A 20,863-nucleotide genomic window follows, 5' to 3' on the forward strand; every position below is an offset into this window, starting at 1 on the left:
GCTCCATTGTATTCTTGTCTGCTGTGTGACTTTGGGCAAATCACTTAACTTCTCTGTGCCTCAGTTATCTCATCTGTAAAATAGAGATTAAGAATGTGAGCCCCACATCGGTCAGGGACTGTGTCCAATCCAATTTGCTTGTATCCACCCCAGTGCTTAGTACAATGCCTGGTACATAGTAAGCACATAACAAATACCATTATTATTCTAAGCGCTTAGTATAGTCCTCTAGACCCAGTAAGCATTCAATAAATAACATCAATTATGTGCCATAACCTGATGTTTTGGGGAGTTACTGTCTGGATCATTCCCTCCGCCACTGCATAAACTCACTCTCCAGGCTGTGGGAGGATTGCCTCACCTCTGTCAACTCTGGGATCGATCCTTTTAAAAAAAAATTGTCAATTTGTCAAGTGTTTATTATGGGCCAGACACTGCAGTAGAAACTGGGGTAGATACAGGCTAGTCAGGTCAGACACAGCCCCACTTGAGGCTCCCAGTCTTAATCTCCATTTTACGGATGAGAGGCCCAGAGAAGTCAAATGACTCAGCCAAGGTCCCAGAGCAGACAAATGGCAGAGACAGGATTAGAAACCAAGTCCTCTGATTCCCAGCACGGACTTTTTCCACTACACCAAAATTCTTCTCCCCTCTCTTCCCGTCTGCCACCTTCCTCAGCTGGCTGGAGCATGGAAGAAAGAGAAATGTTTAAGGAAGGGGAAGATGTGTGCATCCCCTTCTCTCTCCCCCGCCGCTATTCCAACCTCGTCTTTTTTAAAAGATTCTCATTCTCACAGGACGAAGATAAATATTGGCACAAACAGGAGCCTGACTCTGGTTTGCCTCTAGGGTTGGGCTATCTGGCCAGAATTCTTTTTCTGTAAACACATTTCTCCTCACACAACAACCATCTGTTTTGGTTCTGTTCTGCTAGAAATGTGTTCCGCCCCCGCCTCCCTGTGACATAACAATAACTTTGAGAATTTGTTTGCCCGATAGTGAAAGCAGTACGATTCTTAAAGTGCTTTCTGTTGTTTTTCTCACCTTCATGTGACCCTAGCATCTAGTTTCCACTACAATCTCTAATTAGTTGTTGTAATTCATCTATCTGAGGCACATCGTAAAGAGTCATTGGACAGGGAAGTGTCCTTCGAAATCTCCTAAGTCTTAACTGAAAACCTCCAATTTTCCTTCAATCAAATCACGGTATTTAATGAGCACATACTACATGTAGAGGACTGTTCTAGGTGCTTGGAAGAGTAAAATTGAGGAAGAAGACTCCAACCCTGACCACAGGAAGCTTATCATTCAATGGAACAGACAGATATACCTTTAATGGGGAAGCAAGTGTGGCCTACCAGATAGATCTGGGGGTCAGAGGGCCCGAGTTATAAGCTCAGCTACGCCTCTTGTCAGCTGTGTGACCTAGGGTCAGTCACTTCACTTCTCTTAGCCTTGATTACCTCATCTGTAGGATGGGGATGAGCCCCTTGTGGGACATGGAATGTGTCCCACCTGATTAGCTTGTATCTACCTCAGCACCTACAGTTCTGGCCCAAAGTAACTGCTAAACAAATACTTTAAAAGGAATTATTAGCTCCCTGAGGGGCAGGGACCATGTCTAATTCCTACCTTAGCACTCTCTCCCAGTGTGCAGTACAGTGCTCTGCCCACAGTAAGCACTTAATGAATACTATTATTGCCAAATGAGATGGTTCTCTATTTCTCTAGCCCCTTTCCCCCATCAATTTTATCAAATTCTTCAACTCTTCACTATTTTGGAGTTCCAGTTTTCCACTAAATGTCTGAGACTTTCTAAGTATGGAAGGACAAGGAGGCTGCACAGTGGTGAAATTGTATATTTGTACAATTCCTCCAGTGTCAGGGAGAAGCCCTACAAGGAGCATCTTTTGGGTTGCTGATGCAGAATTTAAATGCTGTCTTTTATGTCTCCTAGGCTCCTAGAGTTTTGCAATAAATCTTTAGGGATTTGGCCAAGTAAAAATTATGTCCAATAGGTGACACACCCTGGCCACCATAATTCCTTTTTGTTACCTTTGATCAGTTGTGTTTATCCAGTGGATTCAGTGGCAATCATGAGCACAAAAATTCCTTTGGGGATTCGCCCTCCGGAGTTATTTATTTAAAACTAAGCACCCAAGAAAGTGGTTGATGTCTAAAATGGTTCTGAGGAATGAGAAGAAATACCAAGAGTTGCCCATGGGTGGATAAAAATGAAAAAGCAAAACTCATCCCCATCCCATGGATTCGAGTGTGTTAACCCAGATTGTAATTGCCTCTTGTTTACTAATTAGGTGATTACGGGCACAGACACTCTCCCTTGTTTTTCCTCAAGTCTTCGTTTTGGTCCCCAATCCCGAGGTCTGGACGGGTGGTCTTTGAGAACGAAAACAACCCCATCCATTCTTCCGACAACTCCTTTGAACCCGTGTCCCCAGAATTCCATGGGAAAGAAGCCATCAGGTAAGGCACGCACCTTACGTGTTTGATTGTCCAGAGGGATGAGAGGTTAATGACCCACCTTCCCAAGAAGGATCAGACCGCAGGACTGAAATTCTAATCCTAGTCTCCCTCCTGCTTAGACTGTGAGGCCCATGTGGGACAGGGACTGTGTCCATTCTGATTATCTCATGTCCGTCCCAGTGCTTAGCACAGTGGTTGTCCCATGGTGAACACTTAGCCCCTAACAAAGCTCATTTTCATCAGCTCCAACTTGCTTTTTCTCCTTCCAGAATTAAAAACATTAAAAAAGAATACAAAAAGAAGTCTGAAACAGTGGAGGCCTTGCAAGGTAAGGAGAAAACCCTAAGATTGGATTACTCTCTCTTTCCCCAGGCAGTCTCTTGGCAAAATAGCTGGTCTGCATTAGCAAAGCCTATTGCTTTTCAACTCTGGGTGGCAAGGGTGGAGGTGAATTGAGATCAGGGATTTCAGTGGTGGGGGCTGAGGGAGGGGAGGAATGAGCTTCAAAGGACAAACAACCCGAAGGCCATCATCTGGGGCCTTCGCAGCCGTGACTGGCCTCTCAGTCAGCTCCTCCGCAAACTGAGATGAAAAAGCCCAGGGAGTCGGTTGCCAACCGCTATGGACGTGCCCTACTTCTCCGGAATTGTTGTCAGTGCATTTCACCCTGAATTTTACCCAAAATAATATTGTAATTATGGTACTCGTTAAGCGCTTACGATGCACCAAACACCGTTGTAAGCGCTGGGGTAGGTACAAATTAATCAGATTGGACACAGCCCCTGTCCCTTGTGGGAACCAAGTACCAAATCTTCCTTAGCATTATCTGGTCAACATCAACAGTGTTTATTGAGCACCAGGTCTGGAGAAAATGTGCGAACATACCAAGAGGTATAAAACATTCATTGTCGGCAGGGAAGGTGTCTGTTGATGGTTGTACTGTACTCTCCCAAGCACTTACAACAGTGCTCTGTGCACAATAAGTGCTCAATAAATATGATCGAATTAACACCCAGGAGGAATGAGAGAAACCTTCCACACTGCTCAGACCTTCACCCTCTGAGAATATTGGACAGCTTTCCCAAATGCTTAGTATAGTGCTCTGCACACAGTAATTGTTCAGTAAATACCACTGAGAGATGATGAAACACATATAAAATAATTCCACTTAAAAGCATGAAATTTTCAAGTTTAAGAACTAGAATTTGTGAACTCTTTCTTTTCCGGTTTAATCAACCTGAAATGTATCTATATGCCTTAGATATTCTTAGACTGCTTCTAAGGTGATAGTCTCAAGCCAGCTTGGTAGCAGTTGCCCATTTAATCAATCAGTGGTATTTTTTGAGCTCTTACTGGATGCAGAGCACTGCACTAAGTGCTGTAAGCTCATTGTGGCCAGGGAATGTGTCTGTTTATTGTTGTACTCTCCAAAGTGTTTAGTACAGTGATATGCACACATTAAGTGTTCAATAAATACGATTCAGTGAATGAATACAATACAACAGAGTTAATAGGTGTGACCCCCACCCACAGTGACTTTTAGCAAATGTTGAATCGTTCGCGTTTGGTACTCAGTCTGAATTCTTTCCTTTCTAAACCAGGTTTTCAATTGGACATCTACGAAGGCCAGATCACGGCAATCCTCGGGCACAGCGGGGCTGGAAAATCAACCCTGTTAAACATCCTCTGTGGACTGTTGGATCCTTCTGAAGGTGAGAGTGATTTTTCTGCAGCCAAGTTGTCCCAAGTGAAAGAACATGGAGAATTCTCTAAGCGGGCCTGTGGAAATCGAGTCTTAAAGCAGGTGGATAGAAGAGCAGTGTCTTCTCATTATCATCATCATCATTAATATTTACTGAGCACTTGCTGTGTGCAGAGCACTGTACTAAGTGCTTGGGAGGGTGCAGTGCAATAGAGTTGGTAGACACGTTCCTTTCTCACTTCCAGTTGTTTGTCGAGTTACCCAATCGCTGATCAGAAAATAAAGCAGTAATATGAGTCACCCCAAATCCCTTATGGTTTTGCACTCCAGATGAAATTATTATTTCTGTCAATATCAGGGAGGCTCTTGGAAAGGGAACGGAAGTGAGTTCTAGTCCCATCTCTGCCCCAGGCCTGCTGTGTGACCTTGGGCACAACACTTCATCTGTCCATGTCTCAGTTTCTTCCTCTATAAATTGGGGATGAGGTATCTGTTCCTCCTACTTCTTAGATTGTGGGTTAAGAACTGTGTTTGATGTGATTCTCTTATCTACACCAACCCCACTATTTAGCATGGTTCTTGGCACAGAGAAAGCACTGGATAAATAGCATTTTTATAAGTGGCATAAATAGGATATTCTGTTTTCAATCATAAAAATGCTGAGGAATTTTTTTCCACCTGAACAGGACCTAAGTTTGAGTTTCGTCCTTGTTGATAATCTCTTTTTTTCAAACATCTGCTTGCAGGCTCAGCTACCATCTATAACTACAGTGTCACTGAAAGGACTGACGTGGAGGAAATTAGGAAGATCACTGGAGTTTGCCCACAATTCAGTGTTCATCTTGACTCTCTAACTGTGAAAGAGAACCTCAGCTTATTTGCTAAAATCAAAGGGATTCTTCCTGAAGAGATGGAGCAAGAGGTATGGATTGTTTTTGACCCAGAAGTAGAACTGGAAATGTTGATGATGGTTCTGGGGATAGGCTGGGTTTCTGTTCAATTGCCGGTCCACATTTAAAACCGATGAGCCAAGATAGCTGGACTCCTATCTGTTTTCCTCCCACTCTGGTCCTCTTGGTGGGAAGGGGTAGACAGAGGGCAGGGGGATACAAAGAGGGGTGCCAGGAGAGAAGGGGGAGATGTGGGGAGAAGAAGGTGAAGGGAGGGACAGAGTGATGGAGAAATGACTTCCCCTGTGCCCTGTTGCTGGCACTGTTGGACTACTGACCCACCATCTTCTACTGACCTCCATTACTAGCTTCCTGGATGACGAGAGAGGGTGGTCACTGCCAGTCAGTCACTCAGCAGTACTTATAAAGCACCTGCTTCAGGCTGAACACTGAACCAAGCACTTGGGAGAGTCCAAGAGTTAGAAGACTCAATCCCTGCCCTCAAGGAGCTTACTCCCTCACCACCACCACCAAGTGACCATGCAAAGCTGCACCCCTAACTGACAGATAGGCAAGATCAGCCTGCTTTCCACCTCATCCAAATTGATCCTCCTGGCTACCAATAGCCATTTCCAACAGAGGCAAAGCTTAGGGGGTCCTCCCTTAGGCCTCGGTGGTGGCTGGACCAGACCCCCCCGCAAAGTCTAACCTCCCCAAATCCAGATGTCTGATGAACTCACCCAGCATACTTCCATCAGGTGGCCTATTTAGAAAGAGAGATACCACACATAAACTGTAAATCATTACATCAAATGAAAAAGCCATTTCCTTTCCAGCAAAGATGTTCAATTTAACATCTCCGCCATGCCGCTTCCTTTCTATCATCCCCACCCCACAAAAGAGTGTTGATGATTTGTTCTGCTGAGGAAAATTGGGAATTAATACTGTGAGCCCCATGTGAGACATGGACTGTATCCAACCCGATTGACTCATATATACCCCAGTACTTACTACAGTGCCTGGCACTTAGTAAATGTTTAACAGGTACCATTTAAAAACAAAAAAGGAAAGTCAATAGAAAGTTACCTGTCACCCTTGATACTTTGAGCATATATTGCAACTATCATTGCAGAAACACCCCACTCTAGGGATTGTTCTACAAAGTAATATTAACAACTGCGGTAGTTACTAAGCATTTATAATATGCCAAACTCTGTACTGAAGTGGATGCAAGATGATGAGGTCAGACACAGCTCCTGTTCCATATAGGGCTCACAGTCTAAGGAGGAGGGACAGGTATTGAGTCCCCATTGAACAGATGCGGAACCTGAGGCCCAGAGAAGTTGTGACTTGACCACGGTCACCCAGCAGGTAAGTGGTAGAGCTGGAATTAGAACCCAGGACTCCTGACTTCCAGGCCATGAAGCTTCTCCTATCATTCTGGGTATGATGTGGCGTTGAATAAACTGCCATTCAAGGATACCATTGAATTCATCTAGACTGGAAGCCCCTTGTGGGCTGAGAACATGCCTATCAACTCTACCAGGCATTTAGTACAGTGCTCTGCATACAGTAAGCACTCAATAAATACATCTGATTGATTGAATCAGCAGCAGAAAGAAGCCTCTTTAAAAAAAATAGCCTATTTGTTTTTTTCTTTTGATTAGATACAGAGGGTTTTAATGGAATTGGAAATGAAAGCCATCCAGGACACCCGAGGTTCCAGTTTAAGTGATGGACAGAAGAGAAAGCTGACCTTCGCCATCGCCATTTTGGGAGATCCTCAGGTATTTTGGATCTAATCAGCTTGAAACTGACACGACGATTAGTAGAATTTCAATCCTTCTTGGAAGCTTAGAGACTAATAGGAAAACACCAGTATAGGGTTATGAATACTGTTCAAACAGGTTATAAGGCTTATACTAGCTTGTTTGGGATCTAATGCTTTGATTTCTCTGTTGCACCCTCTGTCTCTATCCATTACTGTCCCTGGGATGGCGTGAGCAGTGGGAGGAAGTAGTGGGTCTGAGCATCTGGAAGGAAGCTTGTTTTTTTTATTATAAAGTGCTACCTATGTGCCAAGCAGCGTACTAAACGCTGGAGTAGCAGCACAGTAGGTCGGACACAGTCCATGTCCCCATTTTACACATTAGTCAACTGAGGCTCAGGGAAGTGAAGGGAAACAGCATGGCCTAGTGCATAGAGCATGGGCCTTGGAGTAAGAAGGTCATGATTTCTAATCCCCGCTCCACCACTTGTCTGCTGTGTGACCTTAGGCAAGTCACTTCACTTCTCCGTGGCTCAGTTACCTCATCTGTAAAATGGGGATTAAGACCGTGAGCCCCATGAGGAACAGGGTCTGTGTCCAACTCGATTTGCTTGTATCTGCCCCAGCAGTTAGTACAATGCCTGGCACATAGTAAGCAAATTAACAAATACCATAATTACTATTATTATTAAGCCCAGTGTCACATAGCAGACAGATGGTGGAGCCGGGATTAGAATCGAGGTCCTTGTGACTCGTAGGCCTCCATCCACTAGGCCACACTGCTTCTCTGGGGTTGGCCCGGTGGAGGCCGGGAGCCGGGGAAGGTAGGGAGGCTTGGCACCCTCTCTCCCCCCCCGTTCCTGGGCTCTTCCCGGGCTCACTGCCCTCCTCACCCTCCCGTCGCCGGTTTGATGGGGCCGGGAAGGACTCAGCGATTCCCGGGGTGTGCGGCCGGCAGGTGCTGCTGCTGGACGAGCCGACGTGTGGACTGGATCCCCGCTCCAGACTCCGGGTGTGGGATCTGCTGAAGTCCCGAAAGTCAGACCGCGTCATCCTCCTCTGCACCCACCGCATGGATGAGGCCGACGTCCTGGCCGGTGAGCCGCCCCCGCCCTCGGCTGTTCTCGGTCAGAAAGGCCGCCCAGCGGGGGGAGAGAGGTCAATCTGTTAATCAGGGGTATTTACTGAGAGCTTACCGCGTGCGGAGCACTTTACCAGGTGGTTGGCAAGAGTACAAAACGATACAGCTCCCTGCCTTCGGGGAGCTTTCTTTATTTTATCACATTTGTTAAGCACTTCCTATGTGCCAGGCACTTTGCTAGCGCTAGGATAAGCTCATCTCTAGACTGTAAGCTCGCTGTGGGCAGGGAATATGTCTGTTTATTATTCTATTGTACTCTCCCAAACGCTTATTACGTTGCTTTGCACACAGTAAGTGCTTAATAAATACCATTGAATGAATGAATGACTAACTACAAACTAGGTTGGACACGATCCCTGTCCCACATGGGGCTCAAAGTCTTAATCTCCATTTTACAGGTGAGATAACTGAGCCCCCTTTTAGACTGTGAGCCCACTGTTGGGTAGGGACTGTCTCTATATGTTGCCAATTTGTACTTCCCAAGCGCTTAGTACAGTGCTCTGCACATAGTGAACGCTCAATAAATATGATTGATGATGATGATGATGACAGAGAGAAGTGAAGTGACTTTCCCAAGGTCACACAGTTATAATAATAATAGTAATAATAATAATGATGGTATTTGCTAAGCGCTTAGTATGTGCCAAGCACTGTTCTAAGCACTGGGGTAGATACAAGGTTGTCAGCTTGCCCCACGTGGGGCTCACAATCTCAATCCCCATTTTTCAGATGAGGTAACTGAGGCACAGAGAAGTGAAGTGACTTGGCCGAAGTCACACAGCTGACAAGTGGTGGAGCTGGGATTCGATCCCACGACTGCTGACTCCCAATCCCGGGATCTTTCCACTGAGCCAGACAAGCTGGGATTAGAAACCAGGTCCTTCTTATTCCCAGGCTGGTGCTCTAGGCACCATGAAGAACTGCGTACAATCTAATGGGGGGAGCTGGGCATTAAAATAAATTACAGATAGAGGAAGCGGCCGTGTATGAGTGTATATATAGATAGATAGATAGATAGATAGATAGATAGATAGATATACATATATATATACATATATCTATATACATATATATGTATATCTATCTATCTATATATATATAGTCATAAGTGCTTTGATTTAGGATTTAGCAAAGCCACTGCTCAGAGATCTGTGTCCCATTCATTTGAGCATCCATTCACGAGGGTGCCAATCTGAACGGACCACCTAACACGGCAGGTCAACTCATCCTCTACAATTCAGGCAGCAATCGACACTAACCCGAAGCCGGGTGTGATCCGATTAAATCATTTTGATCACGGTGAAGTCTGCTCAGTTGGAAAACCCAGATATTTATTAAATGTTCAGAATAGGGAGACAGAATCCAGTTTGGATTTTTCCCGACCTAAAGTGGAAAACATTCCTGAGATTAGAATAAACCCACTTCCGTGGATTTGCCACCTACTAGCATCAGCTTAAACCTAGACTCCGTAAACTGCCGCTCCTTCACGGCTATTTCTCCTCTCACTTTTTGTGGCTGAATAAATAATATCCATTCGTCTTGAACTTGAAATGGACCACCCCAGCTCTTGTTTGTTTTTGTTCAGATAGGAAAGTGTTTATCTCCAATGGGAAGCTGAAATGTGCCGGATCGTCTCTGTTCCTGAAGAAGAAATGGGGGATTGGATATCACTTAAGGTACAGAAAACTACTGCATTGTTAAGATGAATTGCCTCCAGTGGCAAAGAAACATTTTGTATTTTCTGAAGAAAAAAGCCAACCATTTAGAAACGACTTTTCTGGTCATTTGCAAATTATATGTTTAGCTCTTCATAATGTGACTGCTGAGGAGTTTCATTGAGATTAAGGATGGCATTGATTAAGCATTTAGGCTTCGCACAGTAAGTGCTCATTAGTATCATCTAAATGCTGGGGAAGATGCAACCCCTTTCCCACACTGTGGCTCACTATTTAGCTTATGAGAAGCAGCGCGGCTCAGTGGAAAGAGTACGGGCTTGGGAGCCAGGGGTCATGGGTTCTAATCCCAGCTCCACCACTTACTGGCTGTGTGACTTTGGGCAACTCACTTGCCCAAGGCAACTCTGTGCCTCAGTTACCCCATCTGTAAAATGGGGATTAAGACTGTGAGCCCCACGTGGGACAAGCTGACTGCCTAGTAAGTGCTTAGCAAATACCATCATCATTATTATTATTATTATCCCCATTTTACAGAGGAAGAAACTGAGGCTCAATATTTTGTTTTACTAGCTCTTTCATTTCAAATTAGAACAGATTGTATTTTCTAACAGTGTTTTCCATGCTTCTTGACACTTTCTAAGGTGATGGAGATCAGAGTTAGGTAGACTCCATGTGAGCAGGGAATGCGTCCCTTTGTTATTCTGTACTTACCAAACACCCAGTAGAGTGCCTGACATCAAGAGGGTACCAATAAACACTGCTACGACTGGTACCATTTTAGAAGAATGAGGGCCAAGCCACAAGAACCTAAGAGCCACAATTATGGTATTTGTTCAGCACTTACTTTAGTACCAGGCACTGTACTAAGCACTGGGGTAGACACAAGATAATCAGGTTGGACACAGTCCACGTCCCACATGGGGCTCACAGTCTGAATCCCCATTTTACAGATGAGGTAACTGGGGCCCAGAGAAGTGAAGTGACTTGCCCAAAGTCACACAGCTGATAAGTGGCGGAGGCGGGATTAGAACCCACGACCTCTGAGTCCCAAGCCCGGGCTCTTGCCACTGAGTCATGCTGCTTCTCATGGTGAGAAGAGCACAGGACTGGGAATTTGGAGACTCAGGTTCTACTCCCAGCTTCACCACTAGCCTGCTGTGTGACCTTGGTCAAGTCACTTCTCTGAGCCTGAGTTTCCTCATCTGTACAAGGAGGATTCAGTAGCTCTTCTCCTTCCCCTTCAGATGGTGAGCCCCATGTGGGACAGGGTCTTGTTCTGATTGGATTATCTTGTATTTAATTATGATTATTATTAATAATAATAGTAGTAATACCTCAAGGGCTTGTAGCTCAGTCGAAGACTGAGCTCCTTGTCTTCCCTCCCAAACCTTGTCCTCTCCCTGACTTTCCCATCTCTGTTGACGGCACTACCATCCTTCCCGTCTCACAAGCCCGCAACCTTGGTGTCATCCTCGACTCCGCTCTCTCATTCACCCCTCACATCCAAGCCGTCACCAAAACCTGCCGGTCTCAGCTCCGCAACATTACCAAGATCCGCCCTTTCCTCTCCATCCAAACCGCTACCCTGCTAATTCAAGCTCTCATCCTATCCCGTCTGGACTACTGCACTAGCCTTCTCTCTGATCTCCCATCCTCGTGTCTCTCTCCACTTCAATCCATACTTCATGCTGCTGCCCAGATTATCTTTGTCCAGAAACGCTCTGGACATATTACTCCCCTCCTCAAAAACCTCCAATGGCTACCGATCAATCTGCGCATCAAGCAGAAACTCCTCACCCTGGGCTTCAAGGCTGTCCATCACCTCGCCCCCTCCTACCTCACCTCCCTTCTCTCCTTCTACTGCCCAGCCCGCACCCTCCGCTCCTCCACCACTAATCTCCTCACTGTACCTCGCTCTCGCCTGTCCCGCCATCGACCCCCGGCCCACGTCATCCCCCGGGCCTGGAATGCCCTCCCTCTGCCCATCCGCCAAGCTAGCTCTCTTCCTCCCTTCAAGGCCCTGCTGAGAGCTCACCTCCTCCAGGAGGCCTTCCCAGACTGAGCCCCTTCTTTCCTCTCCCCCTCGTCCCCCTCTCCATCCCCCCGTCTTACCTCCTTCCCTTCCCCACAGCACCTGTATATATGTATATATGGTTGTACATATTTATTACTCTATTTATTTATTTATTTATTTATTTTACTTGTACATTTCTATCCTACTTATTTTATTTTGTTGGTATGTTTGGTTCAGTTCTCTGTCTCCCCCTTTTAGACTGTGAGCCCACTGTTGGGTAGGGACTGTCTCTATGTGCTGCCAATTTGTACTTCCCAAGCGCTTAGTACAGTGCTCTGCACATAGTAAGCACTCAATAAATACGATTGATTGATTGATTGATTGTAGCAGCAGCTCCTTGGGCATCGGTTTGTGAACTGCAGAACAATCAAGAAAGAGTCCAGGGTAACTAGTGAGCTACAATCTGGCCTCCCTGGCTTTTGAGCAGCCAAAAGCCTCTCTTCCCCTTTATCCCCCATCTTTAAGGAGTTGCTTTATTCCTTGCAGCAGAAAGACAGGCATGATTACATAATAACACAACCTCTTCTTTCACCAGTTTGCGTGTGAATGAAACCTGCAACTCGGAGAGAATAACCTCTCTGGTTCAAAGGCACATCCCGGATGCAAAGTTGGCTGGCAAAAATGAAGAGAAACTGGTGTATATATTGCCCTTGGAGAGGACAGATAAGTTTCCAGGTGATTCGGCTCAAGGCGGTGGGAGAGGAAAATCTGGGACCCAGTGTAAGCCGTGCAGAAGAAATGAGTAGGCCAGGCCTGATAATGGGTACCTGAAATGAGAATAGAACAGCTCGCATCACTTACAAGAAAAAGACTTTGGTGTACCTGTATTTCTTTGAAAGATTTTGTAAGTGGTTCATTCAGACTCTCAGGAATAAGAGGAAGATTTTCCAGATAGATAATTTTGCTTTACAGCAAGAATGGTAGTTGCTGAGTGCTCACTATAAACTAATCTAACCGCGGGTGTGGATACAAAGTAATTCGATCAGATGCACACCCCATCCCACGTGGGGCTCATCATCTGAGGGAGAATAAGTAAATATTTTATTCCCATTTACAGATGAGGAAACTGAGACAGGGCAGCGGCAGAGCTAGGACCAGAACCCGGGTATACTGATTTCCACCAGGTCATGCTACCTCGTATATTTGTTTGCAGTCTCAGCAATAGACTTGAACTTGGTTTCTTTTTTTTTCCCTTGTGTGTTCTAGCTCTCTACAGTGAGCTAGACAGCTGTACAGACCAAGGGATTGTTAATTATGGAGTTTCCATGACAACTTTGAATGAAGTGTTCCTGAAACTTGAGGGGAAAACAGCAGTGGATGAAGCAGGTAAAAAGCAATGCAGTAGAAATGGAGGAATCAAGCCAATAACGAACTCCCTTTGTTACTGGTTAGTGGTCCATTTTCTGCCTAAAGATTGAGCTAGTGGCCACAGAAAATCAGTTTTTTGGAGGCTGAAAGATACCTTTTTTCCTATATCCCCAAAGTTTTTTGTTCCATCAAGCTGCATCTACTATTTGTCAATTTGTCAGAGCATACCATACACGAAATTGAAGAGCAGTCAGGTTTCGATTGTTACTTGTGATATTAAGAGCCCTATGACATGTATTAAGCACTTAAGTGTCAAAGTGCCCGGATAGATACAGGGTTATACCCAGGGTTCCCAGTATATAGCTTAACCCCATTTTGCCATTGAGGTAACTGGGGCCCAGAGAAATTAAATGATTTGACCAAGGTTACATAGCAGCCCAGATGATGGCAGAGCTGAAATGCGATAGATTGAACTCCAACCCAGATCTCCTGACTCCGTCTCATCCTTCATTCCCTGGGCCCATCGTAGTGTAGAGAGAGAGGCAGCAGGGAGACTTTCTGTCTGTCTCCCATACAAGCCCTTTTGGGAAAATGGTGAGAGGCTCAGAGCTTTCCCAAACCATATTCTTTAATGGTATTTGTTTAGCTCTTCCTAAGTGCCAGGCACAGGTCTTGAATCTCCACTTGACAGGTGAGGAAACTGAGGCCCAGAGAAGTTCAGGGCTGTGCCCAAGGTCACCCAGTATGTAAGTGGCACAGCTGGGGTGAAGACTCACATCTCCTGCCTCCCAGCCCTGGTGATGATTAGGGTCTTCGTCAAGCACTATTCTAAGTGCCAGGTAGAACCAAGTTAATCAGGGCAGAAACAGTACCTGTCCCACGTTGAGCTCTTAGTCTAATTAGAAGGGAGAACGGGGATTTGTTTATATAATAATAATAATAGTTTTATTAAACACTTATTATGTGCCAGGCACCATATTAAGCGCAAAATGAGGAAACTGAGGCTCAGAGGAAATGAAGTGACTTGCTCAAGGTCACCCAGCAGACAAGTGGGGGAGCCAGGATTAGAACCCAGGTCCTCAGACTCTCAGGCCCACTGTCTTTTCACTGGACCGCACTGCTTCTCAAGATTAACCCCGTGCTCCTCTTTCCCAATGTGCCCTAGGCCCAGGAATCCTGGGACAGGAGCCCGGAGGCGGTGGAAAGCCCTCTGAACCGGAGCAAGCTACGCCAAGACTCCCGGAGATGAAGAGGGACTTCCTCAGCGGCCTGGCTCTCTGGAGACAACAGTTCAGGACCATGGCACGAATCCGCTTCCTCAAGCTGAAGTGTGAGAAGAGACCTCTCCGCTCCCTGTGAGTGTCCCGGGGTTCCCGACAAGCAGCGCGTTTTAGCCTCTGGAGACGTTAAGCAAAGTTCAGGCTGAAATCTTTGGAGGAGTTTAATTCAGGGGAGGGTCACAACAAGCCCACGGTATGGGTTAACCAGCCAACGAGATTGGGATTGAGTCACCCCCTATTTAGAGAATTTCTTGATAAAACCGGTGCATCCTGGCTGGACCACTGACCCTTTTCGTATCAATCAATCGTATTTATTGAGCGCTTACTACATGCAGAGCACTATACTAAGTGCTTGAGAGAGTGCGGTAGCTCTGCCCTTAATGAGCTTACAGTCTAGAGGGGTAGACTGATATCAATATGAATAAATAATTCATAATATATAATGTCAGGATATGTACATAAATACTGGTTATTATCAATGTTTGCTAATGTTATTGATGATGTAGTTGGTGTTGACTAGGTGCCACATCACTGAGTGTGAAGGAAAATAATTATGGATATTTCCTGAGCGCTTTCTTTGGGCAGAGCACCGTCCTAAGTGCTTGGGAGAGTATAATACAAGAGAGTTCCCTGCCCACGAGGAGCTTACAGTCTAGAGGTTACAAGATCAGTTGATTGGGCACAGTTCAATCTCTCTGCCACCTACACAGGGCTCACATTCTGTTAGGGTGGAAGTGTCGCTTATCCCCATTTTATAGCTGAGGAAACAGAGGCCCAGAGAGTTTAAGTGATTTACCCAAGGTCACACAGCCGGCCAGTGACAGAGATGGGACTAAGAATCTGTGTCACTTTATTTGTACTCCCCGCTTCTTTCCACTAGGTCACAGAGCTGTTATTGATCATTTTAATATTAAGAATACTTGTGGTCTTCATGTGCTCATTGTGTGTTATGAATTGTACTAAGCACTGAGGTGGATGCAAGATAATCAGGTCCCGTTTGGGGCTCACAGTCTAAGTGAAAGGGAGAACAGGTATTGAATTCCTGTTTTGCAGATGAGGTAACAGGCCAGAGAAATTGTGACTTTCCCAAGGTCACACAGCAGGTAAATGGTGGAGCCAGGATTAGAACCCAAGGTCCTGTGACTCCTGGGCCTGTGCTGGTTTAAGGCCATGCTGCTTTATCTGTGTATTGACTTTGAAAGCTCATTGAAATCTGTTGTCTTTTCTCGCTGAAAGCAGCCTTTGGGTCATTCCGTTCTAGATTTGGAAAATGATTTCTGTAATGAAAATTAACGGTTTCCTTGCCCCCGTCCTCCTCCTGAGGGTGCTCAGAGTTTTGTACAATTGGTTGATGAGTCTGTTTCTTTCCGGTTTGCTACTCCCCAAGCTTATGTAGTGGCTTTTGTTTTGTTTTGTTTTTCCATATTTTCCTCCGTACTAAAATCAGGATGAATTAAAAATTCAACCGTGGAGCCCAGCTTTCAAGGATTTATGTGAAGTAAAATCTGGATTGCCATTAATCCTCTTTTCTTTCTACAGAGAAGAAAAGTATTTTTCACGGGCTCTCATCTTACTTTTTGTTTAGATTCTTCCTACTAGTGATTTCTTTTTCACCGCTGATTCTGGAACATTTACTACTGAAAATATTTCTTCAACCTCGTGTTTGGCCACTTAATCCTGGTCTCTATTTCCTCTCTTCTGGACAGAAGCCACATGCTCATCTCACCCCTCTCTTGATCTTAAATAACACAGGTGAGTCAAATAGGTGGAAAAACAGCATTTGGTCACCTTTTCTTCTGAGCTTCTCCCCATCAAAGTGATGCTTGGGAGCGCTTGGGAGAGTGCAATAGAAGTAACTGACAGTAACTGAGAAGCAGCATGGTCTAGTGGATAGACCCCAGGCGTGGGAGTCAGAAGCACTGAGATTCTCATCCTGGCTCGGCCACTTGTCTGCTGTGTGACCTTGGGCAAGTCACTTCACTTTGCTGCGCCTCAGTTACCTCATCTTTAAACGGGGATTAAGACTGTGAGCCCCATGCGGGACAGGGATTGTGTCCAACCCGATTTCCTTGTATCCACCCCAGCGCGTAATACAGTGCCTGGCACATAGTAAACACTTAACAAATACCAGAATTATTTAAAAATAGAGATCGATCTGAGGGAGAAAAGAAAGAAAGCAATAAAGAAGAGACAGTTTGATGCAGCAACAAAAAAGACTGAAGGCAGAAAGACAGTGAGATATAGAAAGGTGAAACTGAGAAATATGAATCCAGAAACAGAAGGTAATCTGTTTTTTCATTTAACTGTAAGGGCAGGAACTGTTTCTCCTATTTTCATCTGCTCTCCCCAGTGATAGTCCTCTTCACGAAGTGATAATAACTGTGGTATTTTCTAAATGCTTGCTATATTCCAAACACTGATTACCTCTGGGGTAGATAAAATATAATCAGATCAGATGCAGTCCCTGTTCCTAACAATCTGAAGGGGAAGGAGAACAGATACTTAATCCCCATTTTACAGATGAGAAAACTGAGGCTAAGTTTACATGGCAGGCAAGTGGGGAAGACAGGACTAGAACCCAGGTGTTCTTACTCCCAGCCCTGAGCTCTTTTCAAAAGGCCATGTGTAAGCTCTCATCATTTGGTGGTGTGGCTCAGTGGAAAGAGCACGGGCTTTGGAGTCAGAGGTCATGAGTTCAAATCCCAGCTCCGCCAATTGTCAGCTGTGTGACTTTGGGCAAGTCACTTAACTTCTCTGGGCCTCAGTTACCTCATCTGTAAAATGGGGATTAAGACTGTGAGCCCCTCGTGGGACAACCTGATCACCTTGTAAACTCCCTAGTGCTTAGAACAGTGCTTTGCACATAGTAAGCGCTTAATAAATGCCATCATCATCATCATCATTTACTGAGTAGGTATTGGTTGCAAAGCACTATACGAAAGGTTTGAGAGCATTCAGTCAGGATGGAGGGGAGAGGGTGGATTTTTACCATGCTGTGAAGGTTGAATCGATAGGATTTAGTGAAAGATCGAATGAGGAGAGATGAGTCGAGGACAATGCCAAGGTTACGTGCTAGTGAGTCAGGATGGTGGTGCTGTCTACAGTGATCACAAAGTCAGGGAGAGGAAAGGGTCTGTGTGGGAAGATAAAGAGTTCTGTTTTGAACTTGTCAGACCATCCAAATAGAAATGGTCTGAAGGTAGGAGAAAATGGGAGCCTGGAGAGAGGGAGGGAGATCAGGGATAGAGATGGAGATTTGGGAATCCTGAGAAGCAGTGTGGTGCAGTGGATAGAACATGGGCCTGGGAGCCTGAAGGTCATGGGTTCTAATCCAGTCTCCACTACTTGTTTGCTGTGTGACCTTGGGCAAGTCACTTAACTTCTCTGGGACTCACTTATCTGTAAAATGGGAATTAAGCCTGTGAGCCCACCAAGGGACAGAGACTGTGTCCAACCCAATTTGCATGTATCCACCCCAATCAATCAATCAATCAATCAATCGTATTTATTGAGCGCTTACTGTGTGCAGAGCACTGTACTAAGCGCTTGGGAAGTACAAGTTGGCAACATATAGAGACAGTCCCTACCCAACAGTGGGCTCACAGTCTAAAAGGGGGAGACAGAGAACAAAACCAAACATACTAACAAAATAAAATAAATAGAACAGATATGTACAAGTAAAATAAATAAATAAATAGAGTAATAAATATGTACAAACATATATACATCTATACAGGTGCTGTGGGGAAGGGAAGGAGGTAAGATGGGGGGATGGAGAGGGGGACAAGGGAGAGAGGAAGGAAGGGGCTCAGTCTGGGAAGGCCTCCTGAAAGGCAAGTTATGTTAGACCATCCCCTGGGGGGTCAAAACCCCAGCACTTAGTGAAGTGCCTAGCATAGAGTAAGTGCTTAACAAACACAATTAATATTATTATTGTTATTATCCATATGGAGGTGGGATGAAAGCCATGGGAATGAATGAGTGAGGTCTTCTGACTCCCAGGCTTGGGATTTTCTAATGCTTACCTAATGCCTGGTTGGCGGGCTCTTAATACTTCCAACTGTGGGTGTTTTAGCGAGGTGACTCCTTTCAACCCTTCCTCCCTGAGCAGCGGAGGCAACCACGAAAGTGACTTTGCGAGGACCTTTTCAAACATGAACGGACCAGCCTCTCTGCGTATTGACCAAGGTAACCCTGAGGGTATAATGACAGTGGCTTATGTGCTTTGACCATAGATTCCCCTATTGAAGATCTTATACACTCTCTCGAGCGGCAGAATATAGTGTTGGACGTAGATGATTTTGCAAGTAAAAATGGCACCTATGATCCCTCACACAATGGGGCAATCGTAGTATCCCGGCAAGAAATGGTGAGTTTTTCTCTGTTCTCATTCCAAAGAGATCATGTCCTCCAGTTTAATATTTGCCCTTCAGCCAACCAGACTAATCCATACCACTGCCTGCCTCTGGACTAGGAGCTCATTGTGCGCAGGTAGTGTATCTGTTTATTGTTGTATCGTACTCTCCCAAGCGCATAGTGTAGTGTTCTGCACACAGTAAGCACTTAATAAATACTATTGAATGAATGAATGGAAGAATAAATACTTGACCAAGAAAAATATGTGGCCTCGTGGAAGGTGCATGGGCCTGGTATTCAGAAAGACCTGAATTTTAATCCCGGATCCTCCGCTTGTCTGCCGAGTGACATTATGCAAGTCACTTCACTTCTCTGTGCCTTGATTACCTCAGCTGTCAAACGGGAATTAAGACTGTGAGCCCCATGAGGGACATGCCGACTTGATTACCATGCACCTACCCCAGCACTTGAGTGCAGGTCTTGGCAAATAGTAAGCTTTTAATGAATACCATTAAAAAAAACATTCCCTCGATGAGTCAGTGGTATTTGCCGAGTGCTTACTATGTGCAGAGCACTGTACTAAGCCCTTTGGCGAATACAGTGTAGTTGGTAGACATGATCCTTACCTTCAAGGATCTAATCATCTCGCAGAAGAGAAAGCCATGCAAATACATTTCAGGGAGAGGGAAGCAACGGGGTGTAAAGACAAGTCAGTGAGTCAATCAGTCATATTTATTGAGCACTTACTGTGTGCAGAGCAGTGTGCTAAGCACTGGAGAGACTACAGTGCAATGATAAACAGACACATTCCCCGCCCACAGCGAGCTTACAGCCCAAAGGGCGGGACAGACGTAAATAGAAATAAAATCACAGGTTTGTACGTATGTGCTGTGAGGTTGAGTCCAAAGGATTTAGGGGTTTTGGATTTTAGGACATAAGGTGATGCAGAAGGTAGGGGAGAACAGGCTGGCTCTGGAGATGAGAGGTTAGTCAGCGAAGGCTAGATCCCCTTGTATTTCAAGTCCAAAGCCTTAACCACTTGGCCATGTAGGTCATTTTATAGTCCAAATAAATTGGGTTTGCAAGGAGATTAAGGAAATGTTTTCAATATTTAGCCTGTAACCTCACTGTGAGCAGGAAACATGTCTACCAACTCAGTTGTATTGTACTCTTCCCAGCACTTATATACAAGAAGCGCTCAATAAATACTATTGATTGATTAAGGGAGATTCCAAATGAAACCAAAATGGCCACAATGATGGAAAAGGATTAGAGCAGTCCAACGCTTACGTTTGTGGTCGTTTCACCTATCCTTCCAAACTGACATTTTGTCTTCCCCGAATTCAGGATTACAGGTTCTCAGCCGTATGTCATACCAAGAGACTGAATTGCTTTCCTGTCCTCATCAACATAATCAGCAATGCGTTACTTGGGATTCTTAACTCTACCGAACAGATTCAAATCCAGAGAGGCTATTTTGCAGAGGTACGTAGGGGGAAGCTCGGCACTATCCTTCTCATGGTTGGGGGGAAATGGCATGGGCGTAGAAGTCAGAGGATCTGGGGTCTAACCCTGACTCCACCACTCGCCTGCTGTGGGTCCTTGGGCAAATCTCTTAACTTCTCGGTTGCCTAAGTTTCCTCAAAAACATTCAGGCCATGTTTCCCCACTCCTCAGGAACCTCTGGTGGTTGCCTATCCACCTCTGTTTTAAAGCTCTCGATCACCTTGCCCCCTCTTATTCGCCTCCCTGATTTCCTAGAACAGTCCAGCCTGCACACTTCACTCCTTTAAAGCCAACTTAGTCACTGTCCCTCTATCATCAATCGTATTAATTGAGCGCTTACTATGTGCAGAGCACTGTATCTCGCCACCAGCCTCTCACCCACATCCTGCCTCTGGCCAGGAACTCCCTCCCTCTCCATACCCAACTGACAATCATTCTCCCCACCTTCAAAGTCTTAATGAAGGCACATCTCCTCCAGGAGGGCTTCCCCAACTAGGCCCTCGTTTCCTTTTCTCACACTCCCTTTTGTGTCACTCTTGCACTTGGATTTTCACCGCTTATTCAGCTTCTCCCTAGTCCCACAGCATTTATGTACATATCCATAATTTATTTATATTAATGCCTGGGTCCTCCTCTAGACTGGAAGCTTGTGGGCAGGGAGCATGTCTCCTAACTATT

The 20,863-nt window shown here is 45.3% G+C and overlaps 1 protein-coding gene across 2 annotated transcripts in view; it reads left to right on the forward strand.

Annotated features, from left to right (window-relative positions):
- Nucleotides 1–20,863, forward strand: part of LOC119937489 (ATP-binding cassette sub-family A member 9-like) — a 55,701-nt gene that overhangs the window by 14,383 nt on the left and 20,455 nt on the right. For both annotated transcript variants that reach the window (XM_038757005.1, XM_038757006.1), the window contains 13 exons: nucleotides 2,316–2,484; nucleotides 2,754–2,812; nucleotides 4,086–4,196; nucleotides 4,933–5,108; nucleotides 6,744–6,863; nucleotides 7,803–7,941; nucleotides 9,571–9,661; nucleotides 12,271–12,410; nucleotides 12,942–13,061; nucleotides 14,209–14,398; nucleotides 15,909–16,075; nucleotides 18,559–18,692; nucleotides 20,027–20,164. In XM_038757005.1, the coding sequence (XP_038612933.1) occupies nucleotides 2,316–2,484; nucleotides 2,754–2,812; nucleotides 4,086–4,196; nucleotides 4,933–5,108; nucleotides 6,744–6,863; nucleotides 7,803–7,941; nucleotides 9,571–9,661; nucleotides 12,271–12,410; nucleotides 12,942–13,061; nucleotides 14,209–14,398; nucleotides 15,909–16,075; nucleotides 18,559–18,692; nucleotides 20,027–20,164 (1,754 nt within the window). The remainder of the gene's footprint in view (nucleotides 1–2,315; nucleotides 2,485–2,753; nucleotides 2,813–4,085; nucleotides 4,197–4,932; nucleotides 5,109–6,743; nucleotides 6,864–7,802; nucleotides 7,942–9,570; nucleotides 9,662–12,270; nucleotides 12,411–12,941; nucleotides 13,062–14,208; nucleotides 14,399–15,908; nucleotides 16,076–18,558; nucleotides 18,693–20,026; nucleotides 20,165–20,863) is intronic.

The sequence above is a fragment of the Tachyglossus aculeatus genome, chromosome 15 (genome assembly GCF_015852505.1).
Source record: "Tachyglossus aculeatus isolate mTacAcu1 chromosome 15, mTacAcu1.pri, whole genome shotgun sequence".
In the NCBI taxonomy this organism is placed as follows: domain Eukaryota; kingdom Metazoa; phylum Chordata; class Mammalia; order Monotremata; family Tachyglossidae; genus Tachyglossus; species Tachyglossus aculeatus.